Raw genomic sequence first — 14,222 nt, 5'->3', positions numbered from 1 at the left:
ACAAGAGACCAAAATGACACCGAAATTAACATTTAAAGGTCACCTTACAGCCTTCAACAATAAGCAAAAGCCGATACTGCATAGTCTGCTATAAAAGGCCCCGAAATTACAATGTAAAACAATTCAAATAAGAAAACTAACAGCCTTATTTATGTACAAAAAAAGAACGAAAAAAAAATATCACTGAACCACTGAATTACAGGTTTCTGACTGGAATGTTCATAATACATGTACACTAAATGTATGTTCATAATGAAATTAATAGAAAACAAAAAATGGGAATTTTGGAAATAAAGGCGGAGGGTTAAAAACACATTTTCCTGTCCCCAAGTACCTATGACTTTTGATACTTTTCCTGATATTCTCAAGTCGTTAAATCTTTTACAAAATTCTTCCTACAACACTTTCCATCCTTTCAAATACGCTCTGAATGCCCGCGATTTCGCGGGTGTGTTCTAGTTATTTACTGAAATTAAGTGACTTATAAAAATGTGTTCATCACTTTGTTAATGTGTACAAATTCAGTTTTCCAATGAATATTTGAATCAAGGTAATCAACCTACCTCTAGCAAGCAACATCTCTACCACACCAATGTGTCCTTTATAAGCAGCTATCATCAGTGGTGTTCGTCCATACTTGTCAACCTGTTCTATATCAACACCAACACCTAAAAGAAGGTCAGCCACATCCCACTTTCCTGAATCCACAGCACACAATAGTGGCGTAAAACTTTTACCATTAGGTTGACTAGGATTGGCACCTTGGTCTATTAACCAGCTGGCCATGTCATGGTGGCCATGTGCACAAGAGGCTGTAAGGGCTATAAAAGAGTATATAAAGCACATTTAAAATAGTGTCATATAACATGATTTCCCCGATTAATTATGTTCATTTCTGTTGGAGAGAAGAGACTGTTTTCTGTTTAAAAATATAAAAAAGAAGATGTGGTATGATTGCCAATGAGACAACTATCCACAAAAGACCAAAATGACACAAACATTAACGACTATAGGTAGCTGTACTGCCTTCAACAATGAGCAAAGCCCATACAGCATAGTCAGCTATAAAAGGCCCCGATAAGACAATGTAAAACAATTCAAACAAGAAAACTAACAGCCTTATTTATGTAAAAAAATGAACGAAATACAAATATGTAACACATAAACAAACGACAACCACTGAATTACCGACTTGGGACAGGCACATACATAAATTATGTGGCGGGACCCAATTGTCTCCTCCAAATTATGAAATTTGGCCAGTGGTTAAATCTTTTATGGAGAAGGCCAAAAGTTACCAGAAAGATGATTTTTTAAAAGAGGTTCTATAAAAAAATACTAGTTCCAATATCAGCCATGGTCAGGATCCCTGTAAATTGTTTTCAAGATTTTAAAAGGTAGAGTTTTAGTTCTTGTGAGCATTTTTGGGAGTTGTGAATTTGAAAAAAAACTATATTAGATATATTAATCTTCATGGAGAAATAAGCTGGTTAGAAGTCTTTCAATATAAACTGAAAGCAAAGGAACAGGAGGAGTTGAGAGGTCAAAGTTTCAAATTTTGTCAGTTTTTGCATTGCTACAAAAATCACAAGAAAACTTGTTCACTAAACAAGTCATGATTCTCTCTAATTTTGAATAAGCCAAATCTTAAAATAAAATGTATGTCTTTAAAATATTACTCAGATATTTGCATGATTAAAGTAAGTAGAAATGTTTATAAACTTCAAACCTACTCCGATGATTGTTGCTGATGTCATACAAATTAAGGTAAATAATTCAACAACTTACGTGTATCGCCAAATAAAGTGTCTAAGCTATTTATCCCAAAACCTTCAACTGAATGACTGTTTGTCTGCAACAGGTATTCACAAATCTAAAAATATATTTTTGACATCAATAAATGTCAGAAAAGAGAAAACACAGAAATCCTGAAATTTTCAAGCCCTCTTAATATTTTTCGTATTTTCAAAGCCTGATTTTAAACTTTCTGAATGTGTCACAAATATTTGGGAACATATCAAAAATAACTAGAATAATATTGATTATGAATTAAATTAGCTGCTTGTTTTGTGTGTCAGAACAAAGGGTTCACACACATGGAACTGTATCACCTGCTTAACTGATCATGATTGAATTTGATATTAACGTCTCACAGTGTATGCTTCTCATCTTATATTCACAATGGATATGCCATCAACAAACTACTAATCAATCTATTCTTTTATTCATATTCACATTCAGTGATGTTGTCTTGTCTGAGACAAAAGGCACAGAATGCAAGTCATAGGAACGTTATCCATTCTGAACAAAAAACTTATGTAATGCTCTATATTTCAGAGCACTGAATACTTCATATCTGGTAAACAGATGTCATATGTTCTGAAGTTTCCTGCTAGCAAATTGTTTCATCACTGAATATTTTTCAGACATCTAGTCATTATCATTATACTCAGTACTTTTATCATTTTACCAAAACTGTCAAATCTTATTTCTTAAACTCTCACCCATTAAAGTTGGTTCTAAAGTAGATTACCTTTATCGGTTTAGATATCAGTGACAAATTTCAAATCATGCTATGAATATATTAGACCTAAAAAACTCCAAAGCAATAATTAAGACCATTTCTAAAACCAAAGAACAAATGGATCAATGGATTCCTTAACAATTCCTATTAAATGACACAATATACAAAATGGATCCTTAACAATTCCTATTAAATTACACAATATACAAAATGGTTCCTTAACAATTCCTATTAAATGACACGATATACAAAATGGTTCCTTAACAATTCCTATTAAATGACACGATATACAAAATGGTTTCTTAACAATTCCTATTAAATGACACGATATACAAAATGGTTCCTTAACAATTCCTATTAAATGACACGATATACAAAATGGTTCCTTAACAATTCCTATTAAATGACACGATATACAAAATGGTTCCTTAACAATTCCCATAAAATGACACAATATACAAAATGGTTCTAACTACTAATAATAAGAAACTATACGAGTAACTATACTTCTTATATTGGAGAACAACTTACATCTATATGTCCCATGGCTGCTCCAGCCACTAAGGCCTGTTGCATAGCCTCAACTTTTATCAGCTGTCCATCGTAGGATGACCAATCACATTGCAGGAGATAGGCTAAAGCATCAAGATGACCATTCAGTGCTGCATGGACTGCAGGACACTGTCCACAATTGTCCACATGAGACAGCTGCAAAAACAAATACTTAAAATTTAGACAAAAACATGATTTATATTATTAAAAAATAAAAAGATGTGGTATAATTGCCAATGAGACGACTTTCCACCAGACACCAAATGACATAGAAGTTAGCAACTATAGGTTACATTAGAATTTTTTGTAATGTTACAAATGCCCTTTTCATATTTTTTATTTTACAAAAGTCCTTTTCAAATTTTTTATTTTACAAATGTCCTTTTCAGATTTTTAATGGTTCCAAAGTCCTATTCAGATATCTAATGTTCAAAGTCTTTCAAGATTTGTAATTTTTACAAATGTCCTTTTCAGATATCTAACGTTACAAAGTTCTTTGATGATTTTTAATGTTACCAAAGTCCTTAAAATTCAGATATTTAATGTTAACAAGTCCTTTTTAGATTTATAATGTTAAATATGTCTTTTTCAGATTTATAATGTTACATATGTCTTTTTCAGATTTATAATGTTACATATGTCTTTTTCAGATTTATAATGTTACATATGTCTTTTTCAGATTTATAATGTTACATATGTCTTTTTCAGATTTATAATGTTACATATGTCTTTTTCAGATTTATAATGTTACATATGTCTTTTTCAGATTCATAATGTTACATATGTCTTTTTCAGATTTTTTCTTTCTCACTCTTAGGCTACATGTTATTAGCATTGCTGCACTTTAAGACAATTCATATATTCTTCAATGTAAAACTAATAATTAGCACCTGCCATCACCTCCAGTGTATGGTTGGGTTCCTGTTGCTCAGTCTTTGGTTTTCTATGTTGTGTTTTTTGTACTATAGTTTGTATGTTTGTCTTTTTCATTTTTAGCCATGTTGTTGTCAGTTTATTGTCAACTTATAAGTTTGAATGTTCCTCTGGTATCTTTCACCTCTCTTTTAAAACTCAATACAAAAATAATAAATAATAATAATAGTCACAGGCAAGACAAAAATTTATGAAGAAACTATGGTTTGACAAACCAGATAAAGTTAAAAGAAATAGGATGATTGGTAGTTATGAAAACGGGGGTTTGAATATGATTGACATTGAAAGTCACTTTGAATCACTAAAAGCATCATGGTCATTATGGATTGTAGAATCTTAAATACAGATATGGCCAGATGGCAACTTATACCTTTTAATTATTTACAATGCTCAGGAAAATATTGCCTAGCACATTGTAGCCGTTTATATGAATATGGATTATAAAGTTGATCAGTATCTACCTAATATTCCAAAATTTTATAAAAATGAATTTAAAAGCTGGATGAAATTAGGAGGACAGACAGATATACCAAAAACCTTTTATGAAATTGAAAAAAAAAAAATTTGGGGGAATAAATACATTAATTTAATAACAAATGTCTTTTTTTCAAAAATTGGATAAAAGGTAACTTGAATTATATAAATGATATTTTAAATGAAAATGGTGAAATTTCACAAGATGTCATTTCGCAAAAAATTGAAAATAAATCCAACTGGATAGCTGAGTTGACATCCCTAAAAAAGGAATTCCAAAAGATTGCTTACAATGTCTTAGATCAGAGAATTCAACAAGAAGTGTAGTCAATGTAAAAAGACAAGGTTTGTTAATAAATGGTAAATATTTTGATATTTCTTTTTTGTCAAATAAGGTATGATATAACAGATTAGTAAAGAAAAAAATAGTGAAACCTATTGGTATAAATGTATGGTTAATTGTATTACCATTAAAGACAGAATTTCATTTGAATCCATTGTACAACTTTATTTTTTACTATTTAGAAGAAAATAAATTGAAGATATATCGATAGAAACTTTTACAAAGCATTTTACCCACTAAAAAGTTATTATTTAGATGGAAGGTAACAGACACTGATTTATGTAAAAACTGAAGAAGATTATCAACATTACTTTGTGTCATGTTCTTTTTTACACGACTTTTGTAGAAAAATTCATAAATTATTGCAAAAAGTAAATATAAAAAAAGATTTCACATTGAAAGATATTGTTATTGGCTATAAAATATCTGAAAAATATTACTTTGGCTTTAACTTTCTTATTACTATCATTGGGTTTTCAATTTATAAATCCTACTATGTATCTGATCAGAAAATAAAAAGACTTGATGTTTTTTGTCTTTTCATTAGAGAATTTACAAAACGAAAGTATTATTCAAAGACGTTAAAAGAAGATAAATTTTTAGTTGATGTTAAGAAACATTTATTAGATTGATGTTTTATTCATTAATATAATAGAATTGAAATCTATATGTACTCTTCACAAGGAGCTTGGACTTGTTAAGACAATGTAACAAGCAACTGATGGAAATAAAGTAATTTTAAAAAATAAAAGAAACTATGGTTCCTATTTCCAACTCTTTCATCTGAAGTTGACCATTGGTTAGTTAGCTATAATAGCTATTCTATTTAGGTCCCTTTTGACCATATAACATCTCAATTTTCTATGTGAAGTAGGTTTCCCACCTTATATTGCATCATAATAAATATAATATGAGTTATCTCCCTTACACTGCTATTTTTTTCTTCTTGTGATAGTATTTACATTCTATTCTAAGATACAAGCACTTGAGATAGTTATCAATCTACTGAAATTAGAAATAATTTCATTGTTTTTTCATTCAGATGAAAACTTTCAGATGTGCTTACTCTTGCATTTTTCCTACACAACATTTTGATGACATCAATATGACCTTCTGCTGCTGCAAAACACAGAGCAGACATTCCTTGATCATTGACTGCATCTACACTAGCATTAAATTCTAACAGTAACGCCACTGCATCAGCAAATCCTTCTTTGGCGGCTACTCCTAAGACTGGTGCATGGTTCAACTGGTTACATCGAGTGTTTGGGTTGGCTCCAGACAATAAAATCAATCGACTGACCTAAAGGAATAGAGAAGTACATCAGTCAGGTTCAGATAATTATAATTCGGTGGAATATGTACAGACATACATCTATGCACTTTATATCTTATTTATAATTCATAGAGAATTATTGTTTAATAGATCTTTTCATTTGAGTCTATCCAGCAAAGTTTCAATTTTAAAGTCGATTGAAAAAATTTGTTAACATACCAGCCAACTGTCACTATTTGCAGTGGACTTCCCCCATGGAGGCTCCCAAGTGGAAATTTTAGAAGAGCAATTGTGTCTCCAATTTGAAACAAAACATCTCATCACCCATAGCTTAAGGCTTTTAAAAGTATGAAGAAGCCAAGAAATATCATTAAAATACATTAAAATACATTCAAGGTTTTGTAGGACTAGGAGAGTTATCGTGCATGTAAAACCCCCATGGGCATTTTGAAAAGTTGGCAGGTATGTTAATAGACCTGTCACTTATCATCTTTTGGTTTTCATCTAAAAGCAGATCATTTTACAATTTTTAGCAATATATTCTTATCTTTTAAATTTCCTTTCAAACTTAATAATTTTGATCAGGGTTACAATCTCAGAATGCTATTGTTAATTTAAATTTACTTATTTCTAATATTGATTACTCTCTTCAAATCCTCACCTTAACATTTGGAGAAAACAGATTCCTATGACAAGCTAGGGCAGCATTCAAGTTATCTGAACTAAGAGCCATCCAGTATGCCTGCATATCACGTGATGAATATCCTCGCTGTTTGCTAATGTTTTTGTAAATATGTGCTTTTAAAATATGATGTCCCAGTTCTATTGTCTTGTCTGAGAGGAGAGGAGCGTCTACTCGAGAATATTTAAATGCCATTAAAGCATGGCCATTTCTGAAAAAAGATGCGGAAAATTATGAATTCTCATTCTTTAAATTTTTATTTATAATAAAACAACAGATTTCATTTCAGATTTCTATTTTCGTTTTCTTGATGTTCCATCACTTAAAGGCCTTCTTTTTTATATGTACATGCCACATGTCAAATACTAAATATAGGTTGAAAAATCTAATTCTAATATGAATGATTGTTGGTGTTAATTCACACTTTCAGCATTATTTCAGAAGAATCTGGAGTGCCAAAAACAAAGCATGAACACTGAAGATCCATTAAGATTGGTGTGGATCATTTACCTGCAATGTGCAGGATTCAAACTCACAACTTCAGTGTTAATAGGTTAATGATAAAGTAGATGATCTTACAACTTCTTTTGTTACTTGGACCACCTAACCAATGAAAACCCTCAAATTTCTGTTAGTGTAAGGATTTATTTTCCATTGACCATATAAGGTTGTTAAGGAGGCTCGAGGGTATAAAAATTTCAGAAAAAATTAAACATTTGTTTTTCAATACAAATTTCATTTGTTACCTTTTGCAGTTGTTATTTTATCATATGGTACAAAAATCATTCAAAACAATCAATTCGTGTTGGCCCCAGATGACTTTTAAAATGTATACATCATTGAAAAAGTTCTAAATTATCTCCCTTTGGTGAAAAAATGCCATTTTTTGGCTTTAAAATTGAAATATCTTTTTCAACTCATCAGTGACCTATATTTTTTAATATAATTTCCATATAAGCTGTACTTTAACTAAATTATTGTAAAATTTGAGCGATTTCTGTAATAAATTTCTTTTTTTATTTCGATATTAACTTTATTTCTCCTATTACTTCAACAGAAAAAATCCTTTTTTACAGAAATGTATGCTTCTTTCGAAGGCCGATTGTGAGCGCAAATGAACGGTGACCCCACTTTTTTATTTTATTTTTCTATTAACTTTAAGATAAAGTTCACTTATAGAAAAATATAGAGAAATCCTATATAAATGATTTAGACCCGCGAACCCCCTTAAATCTTTACATTTCTGTGTAGCGTTTTTTTTTGTCTGGTGGTCAATTTTATTTTGGACCATGCTGTTCAGGTTTTATTTGACACATAATTGTTATTGCTCCCTCTGTATCCAGTTCTTAAAGTTATTGTTTGTAAAATTCTCATTGTCCGTTGGTTCAATCTTGCATATATTTCATTCAGAACTCAGTTACCTTTCTTTAAAAAAAAGAATTTCACTTAATCGAATAAAAAAAACCAAACATATAAGCTTTAACCCTTAAGCTTTAACCTACCTTAGATCACAAAGAAATTTAGGATTATCAGAATCATCACGTCGTATTAACCACTCCCTGAATGCTGGATGGAAAAACATGTATGTTTCATCCTTCCTTCTATGAATGAATTTTGACAGTACTTCAAGTCTATGACTAAAATCCTCCCAAGAAATGTACCTCTGTGTATATCCAGAATTAATTGTTTCAAATATTTCCTCTTTTTTAAGAGGATATAAAGTTGCAAGACATACACCTAAAATTGGTGAAACTTTCTCGAAAGACCTCACACTTGGAAATTTAATGTTGAAATGCAATAAAAACACTTCTGATATATTCATTGGCAATATCTTGTAATTAGAACTTTTTAGCACCAAGTGACCTTGTTCAATAAGATCCAATGTCCATTTGCAGAATAAGAAAGAACCTTTACTCAATGTTTGTAAATGGTTACAAAATTTAACTTGTGTTGCTGCTTCCAATCGACCATTTAAGGCAATATTGTTTTTCACACTTGGACTGGTTTCTAGACGATGATTAACATAATCCTGAAGATCAGCAGCAATGTACTGGTTTTCTGGATCCCTGTCAATACAGATCTGTTGGAATGGCAGAGACTTTGTTATATCTAATAAGACTGTCTGCACAGTAACCACTAATTTAAGCCACATAGGGAAATCATCCAGGTGATGTGATAAAAAGGAAGCAATTGTATCACCGTAATCCGGTTTATGAAATTCTGCTTCATTTAAAGAGTCCACTAAAATTATACAACTATCTGAATGAATTTTTCCAGTCTCCTTTAAATTTTGTAATGGTCCAACAATTCCCTTTATGAAAGAAAGGGAAGGATTTTTGATGCATTCTTTAAGGCTCAACACATCTTGTAACTGTGTATCCTGAAGCAGCAGTTCTCTGTATGAGGACAACTGTGGTACTAAACAAAGCCTAGCAGCTAGACTATGTACAAATTCTGGAACTAGACATGTCACATTATTGTCGGCCTGACAAAAATGGTATGCTACAACTTGTGATCCCAGGCTACGCAGTGCATCATACGACATATTACCACAAGAAGCACTTAGATGGGAATGTGGAGAACTGTTGAGTGTGGAAGTTGGACTGTAGTTTATCCCATTAGAGTGAAATCTATCTTGGTGAAGTCTGTGACTGGATCCTGTAAAATAAAACCAGAAAAACTATACGTATCTCATTAGATATATCTAAATTGCATAAAAATGTAAAAAGAAATGACATCTTTAAAAGATGATTATTTAACTCAGGTACATTAATCAAGGAGTGATTCCTCTTAGAAAGAAATTAAAGGTCTCCAGTGAATAAACTACACATAGAACAGTAGCCACTGTATTTATTTGATTGAACAATATGACTGACAAAAGTTTAAATAGATTGATCAATTGGAGATGAATCTGTAAGTTTCATTTGGTTCACAATAAATTCATTTTTAGGCATGGAAATAACAAGTTCTCAAAAACTTAGTTTGTTTGCAGCATGTTGCTAATTTGAAAAAAAAAAAAAGTAAGATTTTTTTCTCAAAATATTCACTCTAGCAAATTTTTATAAATAAAGTACTTACCTTCTACAAGTCCACTTCTTCCATCGCCAAAACAACTACAGTCTATTAACTGCTCCAAGATGGCAGTTTTACCAGCACCAATACCTCCTGAGATTACAACACCTCTTGGCTGGTCTGAAGTGGGTTCACTATTCAATGCCTAATTAAAACCAAAATACTGACTTTAATTTTGTATCCCTTACTTTAATGATAAGGCAAATTCTAGGTCTGGGCATGTGACTGTCCCTGAATGTATTGAGGTACAATACATACTGTGAGAAGCATAACTGATCATTCTATTTCATAAAGGCAAAGATAACTTTGAGAAAAAAATCCTTGTACAATGAGATTGACAAATTTCAAACAAAAGACAAACTACAAGTGACAGCAGGGTAAATGTAAGCTACCACTCAACATTATCAAGCTCCAGATCAAATATAAAATCATCCCCTTTCATAGATGACAAGAAGAGATTTATGAAATTTTCTTCATACAATGGGTGTTTAAAAATCCTAAATCATCAGCAAACAGGATGTGGCTGCATACCAGATGTAACCAGATGCTCCGCAGGGCGCAGCTTAAGGGTGTACGATACAGTTACAGGGAAGGTAATGACGTTGCTAACGTAATTTGTTATTTTCGCGACGTCAAACTGTGACATATCGGGAAAGATGCATTTTTCGACTGATTTTTATCATTCAAACTGAATTAATTTGAAAACGAGTTCATGGACCCCTATTTTTCAAAACGGCATTTCATTTCATTTTGCAATTCATGACCATTTGATAAATATGAGTTATTTCTGAATAAAAAATTGCATATTTTTTTAGGATAATTATAATATACAGAAATTACCAATTATTTAACAAAAAACAATTTGTGTTTATTTTTTATAACAAAAAAGTTATGTTTTTTTTTTGAAAAAAAAATTACGGCCACAAATCTGAATTTTGAGCAAATATACAAAATTTCGACCTCACTTTACTCAAAAAGTAGCACATGAAGGTATATTTTTTTATTACATATTTGATTTAATCAGGTAAAAAATAGCCTATATGCAAATTTTCATGAACTTGTAAATACAGGATCAAAACTGTATCGTATGCCCTTAATACAACTGCAGAGGTCGAACCCTGAACGGTTTGGGCTAGTATGGACACAACATTCAAATTGGATACAGCTCTGAATATGGATTGTGATTAAATAGTTGACACAGCATAGGTTTCTGACACAGAATGAATGTGGTCTAATGGACTTATAATGTGTTTTTTTTGTCTTTGAGCAATTCAGTATGCTGTTGAATATTAGTTCTTTGATATTTGAAGATATTCTTTTTCATTTCTGAAATTTGAAATAAGAAAAATTGAACCCCACCAATTTTTTTTCACCTCCCCCTTTCCCTTATTCCAATAAACAGCTGTGCCATGAGCGCATGATACGCCCGACGTCTTGTTTTGAAGTTTTATGCAATAATCATAAATAGTTTCTGAGAAAGTTTTAAGCAATAACCATATATTGTTTTTGAGACACTGCGGGACATGTGAAACCCCAAACCCTGTGGTTTTTTTTTACAAAAAACTAAATATCACTAAAATAAAATTTTGAATCAAAACCCAAAAGTATACAGATCTTTAGATTAAAATAACAAAGAAGTGTGTAAAGTTTTAAGCAATAATCATAAATTATTTTTGAGATACTGCGCGACATGTAAAACTAGAGGCTCTAAAGAGCCGGTGTCGCTCACCTTGGTCTATGTGAATATTAAACAAAGGAAGCAGATGAATTCATGACGAAATAATGTTTTGGTGATGGTGATGTGTTTGTACATCTTACTTTACTGAACATGCTTGCTGCTTACAATTATCACTATCTATAATGAACTTGGCCCAATAGTTTCTATTGAAAATGTTACCGGTGGTAAAAATTTACAAATTTTATGAAAATAGTTAAAAATTGACTATAAAGGACAATTACTCCTTAGGGGGTCAATTGACCATTTTGGTCATTTGACTTATTTGTAAATCTTACTTTGCTGAACATTATTGCTGTTTACAGTTTATCTCTATCTATAATAATATTCAAGATAATAACCGAAAACAGCAAAATTTCCTTAAAATTACCAATCCAGGGGCAGCAACCCAACAACGTGTTCTCTGATTCATCTGAAAATGTATGGGCAGATAGATCTTAACCTGATGAACAATTTTACTCCCTGTCAGATTTGCTCTAAATGCTTTGGTTTTTGAGTTATAAGCCAAAAACTGTGTTTTACCCCTATCTTCTATTTTTAGCCATGGCGGCCATCTTGGTTGGTTTGGCGGGTCACACAACACATTTTTTAAACTAGATACCCCAGAGATGATTGTGGCCAAGTTTGGTGTAATTTGGCCCAGTAGTTTCAGAGGAGAAGACTTTTGTAAAAGTTAACGATGACGCCGGACGCCTAGTGATGAGAAAAGCTCACTTGGCCCTTCGGACCAGGTGAGCTAAAAAAACCTCCCCTGTTTAACAAAATACTCAATAACTCCAAAATAAAGTTTTAAATCATCACCAAAAAGTATACAGATCTTTATATTAATATAACAAAGAAGTGTGTAAAGTTTTAAGCAATAATCATAAATTGTTTTTGAGATACGGCACAACATGTAAAAAAAACCTCCCCCTTTTTTACAAAATACTCAATAACTCAAAGATGAAATTTTGAATCATCACCAAAAAGTATACAGATCTTTAGATTTATATAACAAAGACATGTGTAAAGTTTAAAGCAATAATCATAAATCGTTTTTGAGATATGGTGCGACATGTAAAAAAACCCTCCCCCTTTTTTACAAAATACTCAATAACTCAAAAATCACCAAAAAGTATACAGATATTAAGATTTTAGTTACAAAGTGCCGTCACTCAAAAAGTTTTAATCTTATTTTCACCAAAAAGTATACAGATCATTTGACCATCAAAAGAAACAACTATGTTAAAGGGATAATTCGCGATTTTTCACTTTTCATCTTATTATGTTCATAATACCATAAAAAACATATTCACCAAGTTTTATTTTGATATGAAATCTAATAAAGGAGAAAATTGAAATTATTAATTTTATTTCTTGAAACTTCCTGACTTATGTGACGTAGTTTAAGTCTTTGATGCATGCCGGGAGTGAAAATATATCATTTAAGTCTTGTTCGTTAACCATCTAATAACGCAATTTAAAGCGCGTCGACGACTTTTGGTGTAGCTATTAACCAACGAAAAATAAGTGATAGCCATGCAACTTTTAAAATTAGATCGTGTGGATATTTTAAAACGAATTTTAATAATGAAATTAATTCATACAATAGAACATTTTTATGATTTTTTTTCTACAAATACTTTAAACAAACATATGAAATTGGCATGATCAATAGTGTAATAAAAATACACGTTTGTATTCTGACCTTTTTGCTTCATTCCAGCAAACATTTTCACTTGCTTGTACGGTGGAAATAAAATGTGTATTGTTTTGTGACACCTAAAGATTGTGGAGATCGTCGGTTAACTCAAGGTAAATAAAGGATTAGCATTATGTAATTCTAATCCTTTGATCCTCATTCAGTGAAATCTAGGCGTCACGGTTTACTGGCTTGAAGGTGTGAACAACATTTCGTATGAATTGAAAACGGGAGTCAGTTAAAGTTTTAGACACAGAAATCAAGGACTTATATAGACATCCCTGCCGAAATGTAAAAAAATAAATAAAATTAATTAACAGGAATAATAAGGTCGCACAATAACTGGATAGCTGTTGTATATTTTTATATTTTGCATAAGCATGATAAGATCACTTGTAAATGAATTATGACTTTTGATTAATTCAGTAACGATAAAATACATAATTATTATAATTGAAGTATAAATTCATAAATAAAAATAGCCTTCTAATCACGAGTGTATGAACTAAAAATTGTACTATCTTAGATTAGGAACGGCAGCCTTAAATATTTCAAACAGATCATTAACAATTGCAATTATATAATTTAGTCCATCTAAAGTGATCTTTAATTACCTATTTAGGAATTTATGTTTTCATCAAAATATTTCAAATCTCACAACGCACGAATACTTCAGATATTTGATAAATTTAAAAAAAAAAAATGACAGAAAATTTAAGAATCTTTTTGGAATGGAATCGAAATTTACAAACATATATGCTTTTCAAGTGTAAAAAACATCAACAAAATTTATACATATATATTTGAATTTGCGCTATAGTTCCGTAACTTTTTATCCTGGTGTATATACGAATGGTCGACAAGTGCGTACATTTTTTTAAATCAAAATTTCTGGTATGGTCCGATCTGTCCTTCACCATTGACAAAAAATATGTATATATATTTTTATT

General features: G+C 31.1%; 1 protein-coding gene across 2 annotated transcripts in view; it reads right to left on the bottom strand.

The window, feature by feature from the left end:
• Window positions 1-14,222, bottom strand: part of LOC134708041 (protein TANC1-like) — a 78,697-nt gene that overhangs the window by 7,710 nt on the left and 56,765 nt on the right. For both annotated transcript variants that reach the window (XM_063568293.1, XM_063568294.1), the window contains exons 9-15: window positions 9,863-10,001; window positions 8,287-9,442; window positions 6,764-6,995; window positions 5,893-6,129; window positions 3,056-3,232; window positions 1,789-1,873; window positions 564-821 (exon numbers count right to left, since the gene is read on the bottom strand). In XM_063568293.1, coding sequence (XP_063424363.1) covers window positions 564-821; window positions 1,789-1,873; window positions 3,056-3,232; window positions 5,893-6,129; window positions 6,764-6,995; window positions 8,287-9,442; window positions 9,863-10,001 — 2,284 coding nt within the window. The remainder of the gene's footprint in view (window positions 1-563; window positions 822-1,788; window positions 1,874-3,055; window positions 3,233-5,892; window positions 6,130-6,763; window positions 6,996-8,286; window positions 9,443-9,862; window positions 10,002-14,222) is intronic.

The sequence above is a fragment of the Mytilus trossulus genome, chromosome 2 (assembly GCF_036588685.1).
Source record: "Mytilus trossulus isolate FHL-02 chromosome 2, PNRI_Mtr1.1.1.hap1, whole genome shotgun sequence".
NCBI classification, from domain to species: domain Eukaryota; kingdom Metazoa; phylum Mollusca; class Bivalvia; order Mytilida; family Mytilidae; genus Mytilus; species Mytilus trossulus.
The sequence above is the reverse complement of the archived record's forward strand: the minus strand, read 5'-3'. Positions and strand labels throughout refer to the sequence as shown.